This window comes from Curcuma longa, chromosome 14 (genome assembly GCF_044706935.1).
Source record: "Curcuma longa cultivar G26 ecotype Majalengka, Jawa Barat chromosome 14, ITB_CL_G26_1.1, whole genome shotgun sequence".
NCBI classification, from domain to species: domain Eukaryota; kingdom Viridiplantae; phylum Streptophyta; class Magnoliopsida; order Zingiberales; family Zingiberaceae; genus Curcuma; species Curcuma longa.
Window position 1 is genome coordinate 124,708 of NC_133874.1, and position 13,887 is coordinate 138,594.

General features: G+C 37.8%; 1 protein-coding gene across 1 annotated transcript; it reads left to right on the plus strand.

Annotated features, from left to right (window-relative positions):
- The first annotated feature begins 12,014 nt into the window (after nt 1–12,014).
- Nucleotides 12,015–13,637, plus strand: LOC141845349 (uncharacterized). Its single transcript, XM_074733416.1, has 2 exons — nt 12,015–13,062; nt 13,282–13,637. Exons 1-2 carry the CDS (start codon nt 12,228–12,230, stop codon nt 13,635–13,637), a joined length of 1,191 nt encoding a protein of 396 aa, XP_074589517.1. The 5' UTR covers nt 12,015–12,227.
- Nucleotides 13,638–13,887: the final 250 nt, after the last annotated feature.

A 13,887-nucleotide genomic window follows, 5' to 3' on the forward strand; every position in this document is an offset into this window, starting at 1 on the left:
AAAAAATGCTATTCACCCCCCTCTAGCGAACGCACCGATCCTAACACAATGCATACCCATGTGTCAACTTGATATCTCATATCCATGACTTGTGAGATCAAGTCATCATGTTGACCTACATGCTAGTCTCGTTGCATTAACATTGTCCCTGAATGTTAATACTAGTTATTTGGCACCAATACAAGTAAGTATAATAACCATAATGAAATGTCATTATAAATAGAAATATGATACAATGAGTCCATACAACAATCATTATATGATTGGCTCTAGGGCTCTCACTAACAGTGGACTGGTTATAGTGTAATTGGTATTAGTTTATCTTGACTATTAAATTATACTAGTATACTTTGTGTGTATTGAGCAGGACCGCTTGAGGTCGTTCAATTTATACTGACTATATAATCGAACTATATCTCTATTACTATGGATGTGCATGCTCTTAATCCTGATATAATAACAAGCACATATACTTAGTATGTATTTCTTTGATTCATCAAAGGGTGAGATTTATCTCATTAAATCAAGATGCCCGATGAGTTGGGAGATAATGCTATGTATATGATGTGTTGTTGATTATAGAAGAAAACTGTGTCCTATCTAGGATAATGATGTCCCCTTGAGAAGCTCATAAGGATTATCATGTAAACACTGTAGGTGGACTTAGTTCCGCATGATAATAAGGTTGAGTGGTACTACTCTCAGAATCAGAAGTTAATTAATTGAGTTGTCAGTAATTCGATTAATTAACGGACATACGATATTTTAAACACAGGGAGATTAATACACTCATGGTTAGAAGGAGCCCATACTATAATATGGGATTGGTGTGGTAGTTCAATAATAACCCTTTAGTGGTATGGATTATTATTGATGGACTTAAATTGGGTGTTCAGGGAGAACACAAGAAGCCCAAGCCTATCAGGTGGCCAAATCCAATTCCTTCTCTAGGTCCCTGATGTAGCCTCTCGAGAAAGCCTCGAATCCACCTAAGAGAATTCTGGAATAGTTTCGATAGGAAATTCTGTTAAGAATTTTTCTGGAGAAAAATTTTATTAAGAATTTTTTTTGGAGAAAAATTCTATTAGAAATTTTTGTTAAGAATTTTCGTTACGAAATTCTTTTAAGAATTCTATTTCTTCCACAAACAAAATTTGTTAAAATTTTATTAAAAATTTTTATCAGAAAATAAAGTTTCTTAATTAAGAAATTTTGTAAAGAAATTAATAAAATTTTATTAAGAGATTTTATTAAGATAAAGATAAAATTTAAACAAGGAAATTTATTAAGAAACTAACAAAATCTTATTAAGAGATTTATTTCTAAATAAATCTAGATAAGATAAGGTTGTCAGATTTTTTTTAATAAAATTTTATCAAGAGATTTATTTTTAAATAAATCTAGATAAGATAAGATTGTTAGATTTTTCTAATAAAATCTTATCAAGAGATTTATTTCTAAATAAATCTAGATAAGATAAGGTTATTAAATTTTTTCTAATAAATTCTTCTTAAAAATTTTATTAAATTTTTTCTAACTAAATTTAGATAAGAAAATTTGTTAGCATCTTTCTAAATTTTCTAAGATGACTTAGCTATAAAAGGGAGGCTTACAAAGGGGAAGATATACAAATCATAAGCCCCTCCCCTTGCTCTTAGAAGCCAGCGCCCCTCTCTTCCTCCCTTCCATTAGTTAGGAAGAACAAGGAAAGGAAGAGAAGGTTTCGTGTTTACTTGCCATCGGATAGAAGATATTTGGTGGAGTAATCTCGAAGGTTTGTTGCCCACACAACGTTCGAGAAGAGGAAAGGAATACATCAGAAGATCAAGAGGTCTTCGGGTAAAAGTCCCCTACACATCTCAAAGAAGAAAGGTATAATTTATTTATTTGGCTGCATAAATTATTTTTCTTCGTATGGACCCTGAATACCAAACACAAGAGACCAATGATCTTAATGCATCGATCAAGCTCCTAGTTGATCGAATATGAGGGCTACTTGATAAGATTCTATTTTCAAAAAATTTTGTCCAACAAGAATTCAACGGAGCAGAATTTCAGGTTCCCATCAAGGTGGACCAGGTTCATGATTATTATCAGGGAGTTCAGACTTACCATCATGAACTTCAGGATTATTTTGAGGAGGTTCGAGGTCTTCGTCAGGATTGGTCATCGGTTGCTCAAAGGCAAAATGAAACATATGCACAGCATCAGCAGCAGCAGATGTTCGACATGATGCAGAGGATGCACATGTTTTATTAGGCTCCACCACCTCCTCCTCCTGCTGATGATGATAAGATGTAGCTTGGTGGATTTGCTGATGGTCTTGTTAATGGATTTGTTAATGAATTTTCTAATATTTGGTGTAAAACTTTAAAACTATGGTTGTGTGGAACTTGACTTTTGAGTGTGGATGCTAGAAGGCTAGACTACTTGTTTTAAGACTCACTATTACTTTATGTCATGATAAGTATGGTCTTGTTGTATAATCATGCTTATGCTTTATTTAATGTCATGTATTGTTATTAGAATGTTTATGGATTAGGGGAGTTTTTGAAATGACCATGGGATTTTGAAATGAAAAATAGTGTAAAATTCCAAACCTAGGATTTGGAAACATCTCATGTTGATTCTTAAACATTCTAGACCTATCAGTTAGTAGAAAGACCTATGCATCTTCATTAATGATACTTTACTCATAATAGACTTAGAGTTTCAAATTTTTGATATATAGTATCAAAATAGCATTTTAGTGATGGAAACTTTATGAAATTATTTTTCCCTAATGACAAATGGGTTAAGTAATTACGGTGTCAAATTTTATAATTTTTCGATGAAAGTTGAATTAATTATGCATTTTTGAAGTTTGGTATGAAAAATCGGGTTTTTCAGTCATCAGTCGACTAATGAAGATATTAGTTGACTGATGTCACTGTTTATCTCTATTTTTGACCCGATTCTTGACATTTGACCATCCTTAGACCTCTAATTTTTCGGGTATACTCTAGGATAATATTTTTGATCAATTAGACTATTCAAAATCTAAAACTTCGATGTCCACAACAAATTGTTGGTGTATAAGGGCGTAAGGCTTTAGGGAGAGTGTGTGTCATATGTTGGTCATTTTGACAAGTTATGCTCCCTCTTAGATCTTTATTCTAGATATTTTTAATTCTTCCTTCTTAAATTCCCATATTTTTTATGATTATCAAAAAGGGGGAGAATGAATGGGTTCAAGTTAGGTTTTAAATGTTATTCATGATTTAATGTTCATGCTGATCATGCTTACTGATACTTATTAATTCATTATGCTTATGAATGGTTATTGATTCATTTTTACTGGAATAAATTATTGTTATTTAATACATGCTATTTTAAAGACCAAAAAAATTCATCGGAACGGGTTTCTTAGTGTTTCCCATCACCATTTTCTTCTTCCCACTATTGTGACCCCCTTTTTGCTTCGTCGCCTGCAGCGAGGGAAGCCAGCATGCGATTTTCTTCTCCCCTTGCCGAGCTCACGATTGGGGTGTTCCTTTGTTGCAATCTCCTTTCGCCGCAGCCAAGCAGCTGATGCCTTAAGCCAGCCGCCATTTTCCGATTTCCCTTCTTCCCGAACGGAAACCCTTGAGCGCAGCCTCCCTCTTTCGCGAGTCCAAGAATCGAGGTTAAGCAAATTTCTAGGCTGCACAAAACTAAGGTGAGATCCCTTCTTGGTTGTTTCTTTTGGTTGTGCTTGCTATGGGAACTCCCGATTAGGGGGGGGGTTCAACTTTGTGGCTTTGTACTGATTGATGGGGACGGTGAGTGCCAGATATTGGGAAGAGGTAAGGTTTCGGCCTAGCTTTGTTTTATGCAAGCTTTTGGAACCTGATTACATGCTTTAAGGAGATTAGGGCTGAGATCTTGATGATTGCAAAATTACAGTAACGAGGAATGAGTTGCATCAGATGGTTTAGCAGGCAATGGAAGCAACCTTGTGGAACGCGCAGACCTAGCCACCTCTAATACCTGCAACTTAGGTCCCGATGGGAGGACAACGATCCCCGCCTATTGATGAAGCCCCGATGTCTGAAGGCTCGACGAACCGAGACTTGGGGCTTACTGAAGAGGATTCGAGTGGATCCCGAGCTGGAGAAGATCTTCAAGATAGGCATAAGTGGAAAGCATCGGCAAACAACTCAGCCGACATGCCCAAGACCCCCTTCGCGCATGAGCTCTTGGAGCAAAAGTTACCCCGACATTTTTGACCGGTGCAGGTGGGAGAATATGATGGATCGAACGACCCAGAAGAAAAAAAAGACCACTTGTGCCGTTTTGAAAATGCAACTTTGTTGCATCAATACACGGATGGAATCAAATGTCGGGTCTTCCTCAACACCCTTGCGGGGTCGGCGCAGTGGTGGTTCAATCAACTACCGACCTCCTCTATCCACTTCGTTAAAGACTTCAAAGAGGCTTTTCTGTACCAGTATGCCAGCAGTAGAAAGTATCAGAAGACCTCCTTGAATTTATTCTCGATGAAGCAGAAACCCCGAGAAACCTTGCGGGAATATCTTCGTCGTTTCAACTAGGTTGTATCGGAAGTGCCCTCAACCTCGTCGGATATGCTCACGAATGCCTTCACCCAAGAATTGATCGAAGGTGATTTCTTTCAATCCTTAGTGAAGAAGCCTGATGCGTGTTCCGCAAGTATACGGAATGTCGCCAAGTAATAAAAGATCGAATCCACAGGGACCGTAGAATTAATTACTATCCTAGCACAATAAGAGTGGAGAGTTCATAGGAAATGGTTTGGTGTGGGGGAGAAAGAGTGTTCTAGAGTTCCTAAATCTTAGCCCGAAGATATAATTCGACTTTGACAATTGGTGGAAAGCGACTCTAGGACTTCAGATTCCTCGGGATATTGATTGATTGACTTGGATCCTCTACCATTCCTCAATGATTACATAATTGTAGGGATTTTAACCAAATTATCCAATTAGACCTCGTCTGGTTTCCTCGGAATAAATCAATGGTGTTCTAATGTTACTTATGTTGGTTTGAGATGATTCTAGATAGCCTGGTTCAAGGCTCTCTTGTGTCATGCAGGCGCCCCAGAATACTACTAGATTCCTACCCCTGTCACAGGGTATCCTTTTAGAGACCTCTCCCCAACACTAAGCAACCGTTAGTTATCCCTCATAATGTAGGATCGGAAACACGCTAGAGGGGGGGTGAATAGCGTGTTTGAACGCTTTTCGATTTTCGTAGAAAACTCGAGTGCGAAAGCGGAAGCAAACAAAGTAACGAATACCGAAACGAAATGCAGTAAAGTAAAGAACACAATTTGTTTTTACTTGGTTCACAGCGCAACGCTGCTACTCCAAGGCCCACGGTCCTTGACCGTTTACGTTGGGCAATCCACTAACTCACTTGCCCCTGTCCGGCAGCAAGTGTATCAAAAATTCAAGTACAGAAATCGATTACAATATTGATATGAATTTAAGTACAACCGTTACCAAACTTTCGCTCCCCGGACGTTGAATTCGGCGTTTTCGGTGTCAAGGACAGTTGCTTGAGGCAGGCACAGCACCGACGTCGAAGTTGGAAGGCTCGGGAATCACGGGAACGGAGTTTGGAGGCGTTTGTGTTGAATGCTCTGGCTGCTGCTCGCGGAGGCCTTATATAGCCGGCCTGGGTCGACTCAGATCGCCATCTGGGTCGACTCCAGCTGATGTGGCAGATAAAACTTTATCAGCTTCGTCGCTTATCCCTCCTGAGTCGACTCTGATCCGGTTCTGGGTCGACTCCAGTCGCGGTGGCGGCAGCGGCGATAACTTTTTGACCTGGGTCGACTCAGAAGCTCATCTGGGTCGACTCCAGTCTGATCTGGCGAAGACCTTGACGCGCTGACTTCCGGAAACGTGCTGATTAGGCTGGAGTCGACTCCAGAGCTCATCTGGGTCGACTCCAGACCCGAAAAACTGAGTTTTTCGTCCGGAGTTAGCTTTCGTCGGGCTTTTCCTTCCTGCACAACAAGTTAGCTCAAATATAACATAGGAAGGAGTAAGTTGGTTCACCGAACCAACTTCGAGTCTTAACTTCGGATCTCCGGTGAGACCCTGGGTTAGACCGGCGCCTACTGTTCCTCGTAGGAACGCGTCCTCACCCACTCCCCTCGGGAGAATTTACCTGATGCCAACCAAGTCCTCCTGACCCGTTGGACTTTTGCTCGGCTCTGTCGTTGCCCCCCAGGACTTGAACGCAACTGATCCTCCTGATCAGTCCATTCTTCTCTGCAACTTGGTCCTCCTGACCAAGTCCAGTTCATCTGCAACTTGGCCCTCCTGACCAAGTCCAGACTTGTGCCTGGTGCACTTTGACTCTGCCAAGTCTTCATGCCTAGCCACACTAGGACTTAACCTGTTTTCTGCACACTCAATTCAGCCTGGTTAATCAAACCACATACTTAACTTGATCCTAGTTCCATAATCAAAACTCAGGTTTGATCTGCTAGTGCTTCCTGCACTAACAATCTCCCCCTTTTTGATTATGGCAACTTAAGGTTTCAAGTTAAGTTACAAATCATAATTTAAAGCAAATATCACAATTTTGCAAAAATAAGCTAAGTATGAAAATTCAATGCATGCATGTGTGTTACTCCCCCTGAATCCTTTACTCCCCCTTTTTCAGGTAACTTATGCTTTTTCAAAAAGATTTTGACTTGAAAAATTTTGAAAAAAAACTTGACTTTAAAAATTTTAACTTGGAAATTCTTTGTTTAACTTGAACCTCAATTATTAACTTGAACCTCAATTCTCTCCCCCTTTGACATAATCAAAAATATTAGGTTCTATGGGTTGAGTCCAAGCTAATAAGTAATAAATATAGTTAGGCAAAAAAAATGTTCCTTTGGGGCGCGTGTCCAACTTAGGTTTTAGCTATCTACTAGAAAGTAGTAGCTTGACCCAGTTAGCCAAGTCTAAGTGTTTGATCCCAACTTAAAAGATTGTCTTTTTATTTTGGGACACTTAACTTGATCAATTTGAAATTAAAGTCTAAGCTTTTTGGTTTGATGCACTGACTTAAAGCATCTGTTTAGCTTAGACTAGAGGCCTATACATCTCACACCGTTCTAAGTTTTTGCAATCACAAGCAAGGTATCTAGTGTGCTTTGTGAGATGTCCACCTAGATCTATAGGTACATGCTTTCTAGGGGGTTTGCATCTAGTCTAAGGCAAAATCTCCATTTGCTTATCTTTGAAAATAAAACTTAAAAAAATTATTTTGAAAATATACTTAATAGTTTTGAAAGCATTTTTGAAATATACTAATAATAGATTTGAAAAGCATGAATTTTGAAAACAAATTTCTTTTTCCTACTCTACTAAACATAAGCCTAGTTTTCTTCTAAGTATACTAAACTCAGATTCAGGTAAGGGTTTAGTAAAGATGTCTGCTAAGTTTGATTTTGACTCGACGTAGTCGAGTACAATTTCTCCCTTAGCAACGTGATCGCGTATAAAGTGATGCTTGACTTCTATATGTTTAGTTCGTGAATGGTGTACTGGATTTTTTGTTAAATTGATTGAACTTATATTGTCAATTAATACTTTTGTGTTTTTATATTCTAAGTTAAAATCCGTTAATGTGTGCATCATCCAAAGGAGTTGTGCAACACATTCACCTAAGGCAATGTATTCAGCTTCAGTTGTAGACAGTGCAACACAGTGTTGCTTTCTACTACACCAGCTAACTAGACAAGGACCCAAGAACTGGCATCCACCGCTTGTACTTTTGCGGTCTAGTTTACAACCGGCATAATCTGAATCTGAATATCCAACTAAGTCAAAGTTGTTATTCCTAGGGTACCACATTCCCACAGTTAAGGTTCCTTTGATATATCTTAGTATTCTTTTAACTGCAGTTAAATGTGATTCTTTAGCATTTGCTTGGTACCTAGCACATATACCTACTGCAAATAATATATCAGGTCGGCTTGCAGTTAGGTAAAGTAGACTTCCAATTATACTCCTATAGTATTTTAAGTCAACTTGTTTTCCATTTGGGTCACTATCTATGTTACAATTTGTTGCAATTGGTGTGTTTATTTCTTTTGAGTGTTCCATCCCAAATTTAAAGATTAAATCTTTAGCATATTTACTTTGATATATGTAATTTCCATCTTTGGTTTGTTTAATTTGAAGTCCTAGGAAGAAGTGAAGTTCACCTACCCAACTCATTTCAAATTCATTTTTCATTAGATTTATGAATTCTTTTAAATATTTTGAGTTGGTTGAACCAAAAATTATGTCATCTACATAGATTTGGGCTATGAAGAAGTCTTTTTCTATGTTTTTCACAAATAGGGATGGGTCTATCTGTCCTTGTTGGAACCCTTTAGTTACTAGGTAAGTAGAAAGCCTTTCATACCAAGCTCTAGGAGCTTGTTTTAGTCCATAAAGGGCTTTCTTTAGCTTGAAGACATATTCAGGATGGTCTTTGTCTTCAAACCCTGGTGGTTGTCCTACATAGACTTCTTCTTTTATAAACCCGTTTAGAAATGCGGACTTAACGTCCATCTGGTAGAGCTTGAATCCTTTATGTGCCGCATAGGCTAATAACATTCGTATGGATTCAAGTCTAGCTACGGGTGCATAGGTTTCGTCATAGTCAAGTCCCTCTACTTGACTAAACCCTTTGGCTACTAGTCTGGCTTTGTTTCTAACTACTTCACCCTTATCGTCTGTTTTATTTCTAAATACCCATTTAGTTTCTATGATAGATTTGTTTTCAGGTTTTGGCACTAAGTCCCACACTTGATTTCTTTCAAATTGGGCTAACTCTTCTTGCATTGCTATGATCCAGTCAGGATCTGACAATGCTTCTTCTATGACTTTGGGTTCCATTTTGGAAATCAAGGCTACTTGACTTAGGTTCCTATAGGCGGATCTGGTCCTCACGCCTAAGGATGGATCACCCAAAATTTGGTCAGGTGGGTGACTTGCCCTAAGTCTGGGTGCTTGGGTTGTTCTACTTAGGTCAGGTTCAGTCCTTTCAGGTTCAGGTTCAGTTCTATTGTTGTTATTAATTATCCTAATTTCGTCATCTTCTTGATCTTTTGTATAAGTTGAATCATTCTGATTATTAAATTTTATTATGTCATCATAATTAATTATATTTGTATTTTCTTCGTCAAATGTTACGTTGGTGGTTTCTTCTACTTTTAGTGTGTCTTTGTTATATACTCTGTAGGCTCTACTGGTTGATGAATATCCTAAGAATATTCCAGGACTGGTTTTGGATGTAAATTTTCCTAAGTAGTCTTTAGTATTTAATATATGTACTTTACATCCAAATACTTTAAGGTAATTTAAATTTGGTATTTTATTATTAAATATTTCATAAGCTGTTTTATCGTGTCTTTTATTAATCAGAACTCTATTTTGAATATAGCAGGCTGTGCTTATTGCTTCAGCCCAAAATTTGTGTGCAAGTCTATATTCATTTAACATTGTGCGTGCGGCTTCTTGTAGAGTTCTATTTTTTCGTTCTACTATTCCGTTTTGTTGTGGTGTTCTTGGACACGAAAATTCATGGTGGTAGCCATTATCTTGACAGAATTTTGTGAATTTGGCATTTTCAAATTCACCACCATGATCGCTTCGAATTCTTTTAATTTTTAAGTCTTTTTCATTTTCTAATAATTTACATAATGTTGTAAATTTTTCATATGTTTCATCTTTAGTTTTTAAGAATTTTACCCAGGTGAATCTTGAATAATCATCAATTATTACTAAGCAGTATTGGTTTCCGCTTAGTGACTTAGCCCCATGAGAATCAAAGAGGTCTAAGTGTAGTAATTCTAGGATTGAGTTAGATTGAGCTTGACTAGTTGCCTTATGTGAAGCTTTTGTTTGTTTTCCTTGTTGGCAAGCATTACATATTTCATTTTCTAAGTTTATTAATGTTGGAAGGCCTTTAACTAATCCATTGTGACTTATTTTTGAAATAAGTCTAACATGAGTGTGACCCAATCTTCTGTGCCACAACCTAGTTTCCTCTTGTTGTGTTAGTAAACACTTGAGTGAGGATGAGGGTAGGTCAATATTATATATGTTATTTTTCCTAATCCCAGTTAATTTGATTTCTGGGTTTTCTATGTTTTCTAGTAGACATTTAGATTTGGTAAACCTAACTGTGTAACCTGAGTCACACAGCTGACTTATACTAAGTAGATTGAACTCAAATTTGTCAACCAACAGAACTTTTCTAATTTCAAAGTTGGAGTCTAATTTTATATTACCTGAACCGATTACCTTTAATTTTCCGTTGTTCCCGAATGCAACGGTTCCCAAGTCTTTGAACTTGAGTTTGGTGAATTTGGATTGATCTCCAGTCATGTGTCTGGAGCAACCGCTGTCCAACATCCAGTTATCCAGTTTCTTGTGTTCGTTTAATTTATTAATTTTGAAAATTATTGATTAAATTTTAAGTTAAAATTTTGTTAATTAATTGAATTTTTTAATTAAAAAATTATTTTTGATTAAATTTTAAAGTTAATTAATTTTGAAATTAAATTTTTAAGTTAATTAATTTTGAAAATTATTTAATTAAATTTTGAAGTTAATTAAGTACTCCGAAGTCCTACTAAGAAGTGTTAGCCTGAGTGTTTGGAAAGCTTGTGAGTGTTTGTAAAATAGTCAGTTGTATTGTGCTTGCCAATCTTGAGTTCCAGTGCCATAGTGCCCTTACTCAAGACGATCCAATAAAATTCTGTTGTGGTTGTGTTTTTCATGATGGTATCAGAGCGTGTTCTGCAAGACAATATGAGAGGCTAAAACTCCTTAAAGGTATCCTGGTGAAACAGACTAGAGGTATGTGCCATACTTATGAAGAATTTTAAGCTTTCCTGATAAATTTATCGAATAAATTATTTCTGCGTCTAATCCCTATATGGATCCGTGAAAGGCTTCAGTAAGGTCAAAAGGCAAGAGGCCGGGAAATGACCTGAACCTAGGTTTCATGGTAAACTTGAAGGGTGAGGAACTGAAATTAATTTGTGTGATAAATCAATGTCAGAAAGGTTTGAACAATCAATTAAGGACTGGTATCAAAACTCTAGGACTATGGATCTAGAATACCTTAATCTAGAAACAAAAGTCTCTCTTGAAGGAATTTCAAACAATATAAGTGTGATTTATGATAAATTATTATTGCACTCCAAAGTTTCCATTTCTGAGTACAAAGCCGTGATAGAAACTTTAAGACAAAATCATCTGGAAGTCTCTAAAGCCTTGCAGGAGTCTTTGAAGCAGCAAAGGGAATTACAAAGGGCTGTACTACATTTACAGAAGGAGGTTCTGTTAGCAAAGCCATTTACTGCTAAGGAGGCTAGAGATCTGGTAACAGAAATTTCAAAGCAACCAAGAATACTTGAGGAGCATTCATTAAAATTGATCAGTGAAGTCAAAGAACAGATAAAGAAAATTGAAGGAGTAGTACAAGAAGTGAAAAGGCGAGTTTCATGAACTATCCTCCTTCTTCAAACACTGAATAAGGAGTAGTACAAGAAGTGAAAAGGCGAGTTTCATGAACTATCCTCCTTCTCACTTGTCTCATCATATCCTGGAGGATGGGATACTCCATTCTTTCCATCTGCTCTATGCTTACATGAACCGCTTCTTCATCACCATTCTGTATTACTTCTTCCTCCTGGCTTTGCCCTATATAAGATAACCAATCATTAGGTTCCTCACCTTCTGTTGAGCTTGAACTCAACTCCTCCTGTATAGAGAGTTGATTCATTTCTCTTGTTGCATGGTATTGTTCCTCAGCTTGCTCCACCTCTTGCACCACTTGCTGCCAATATTGTTCATCTTCAGGGCTTGAATTATCCCAATGTGGAGGTTGCTGTTCACCAAGTACAGAAGTAGAGGAATTTATAGGATAGTTCATCTCCTAGTCACTAAGACCCAAGAAATAAGCACTTAAGTCTTCTTCATCATGGTGGAAGAAATGGGGCAAGAACGTTGGAAAGCCAGTTGAACCCAGAAGCTGAATTGGAACTCTCTCAAAGAAGAAGAGCGTCATTAGTCCCTGCAGAAACTCTATATTCTTCTAATTGGTCAGAACCAAGACATAGAGTTTATCAGCATTACTCAGAAACAAGGATTCTGGTTACAGGAGGACAGCAGAATCTTCCTTTGATAAATCAAGAAAGTTATACAACTTTACGAAGGGAAGGTATGCAACTAGTCCATTTGGGATTAGTAATGATAAGAGTCCATGCTTTGCATCATAGGAATGCCGGTGTTAATGCTCTAGTAGTACTAAGGGATACACGATGGACAGATGACAGATCCATCATCGGTACCATGGAAATAGACCTGTCTGAAGGTACACAATTGGTGTATATTGCACCTAATATGCTAATTAGTCTTGAAGACTTTTATCATCATATTGAATTAGCCATTCAAACCCATGGATATGAGGGTTGGAACACTGCTGAATCAAATCTGTTAATTACCAGAGGTTTAATTGGTCGATTGACTAATACTGGTCATGCTGGTTTTAGATATAATGTTCAGAATGTGGCAGATTATCTGGCTAGTGCTGGAATTCATGCAGTATCAGCTGCACCAAGAACTACAGCAGAACTGCAAGGGATGAGGTGGACTCTGCAACCACCAGCAATAAACCAAGTTCGAATCCCTCAGGAGGTGAGAACTACTACACTAATGGACGGTTCGGTTGTTCTTTCTTTCCAGGGATACCAGTCAGCTAAACAGTTTCAACCGAGAAGGATGAGCAATCTGGATATCGAGGAAATAAAAGATGAAGGGGAAGAAGAATTTATTGGGATGCTTTCAGCCCAATATGTCCGGAAAAATCGAAAGAAAGCAAAAAGGTGTAAAGATGTGCCAAGCCTTCAGAATCCTCAACCTATATGGGACACCTTAGGGTGGCCTAGTGGCAGATATGATTTTCTGGTTGATTATTCACCACCAATAAGACCACCAGAATATTACCTCCCTATCACTCCAACAGGCTGGGGGGATGATGATGATAATGATGATGACAAAGATGTAACAGCCGCAACATCAACTGTGACTGAAATTACATGTAAAAAGGATCCACCAGAAGGTTGGGAAGCCGATGATATTATAATAATTCCAACACCAGAAGACAAAGTTTCATCAAAAGAGCCAGAAGGTGCTGATTCAAAGCTAGAAGATGTTGATCCAACCCCACAAAAAAAGGAAAAATTTCCTTGTTATGGTTGGATAAGTGAAAGTGATGATGAAGAGGAATGTGCTTTACCAAGCATCTGGGAAGACACTCCATGGGATGAAGATCCATTGTATGAACTTGAAGATGAACCAAGTGAAGATGATGAGAACCGAATTAATCCCATTTATCGAGAAGATAATGAAGAAGACTTAAGTGCTTATTTCTTGGGTCTTAGTGACCAGGAGATGGACTATCCTATAAATTCCCCTACTTCTGTACTTGGTGAACAGCAACCTCCACATTGGGATACTTCAAGCCCTGAAGATGAACAATATTGGCAGCAAGTGGTGCAAGAGGTGGAGCAAGCTGAGGAACAATACCATGCAACAAGAGAAATGAATTCAGTGTTTGAAGAGGGAGGATAGTTCATGAAACTCGCCTTTTTACCTCTTGTATTACCCCCTTCAATTTTCTTTATCTGCTCTTTTACTTCACTGATCAAGTTTAATGAATGTTCCTCAAGTATTCTTGGTTGCTTTGAAATTTCAATCACCAGATCTCTAGCCTCCTTAGCAGTAAATGGCTTTGCTAACAGAACCTCCTTCTGTAAATGTAGTACAGCCCTTTGTAATTCCCTTTGCTGCTTCAAAGACTCCTGCAAGGCTTTAGAGATTT

Coding starts and splice junctions, on each gene's coding strand:
- LOC141845349 (XM_074733416.1), top strand. CDS start 12,228: ATGCAACTAGTCCATTTGGGATTAGTAATGATAAGAGTCCATGCTTTG. Junction 13,063..13,281: donor TGATGATAATGATGATGACA/AAGATGTAACAG, acceptor GTGAAAGTGATG/ATGAAGAGGAATGTGCTTTA.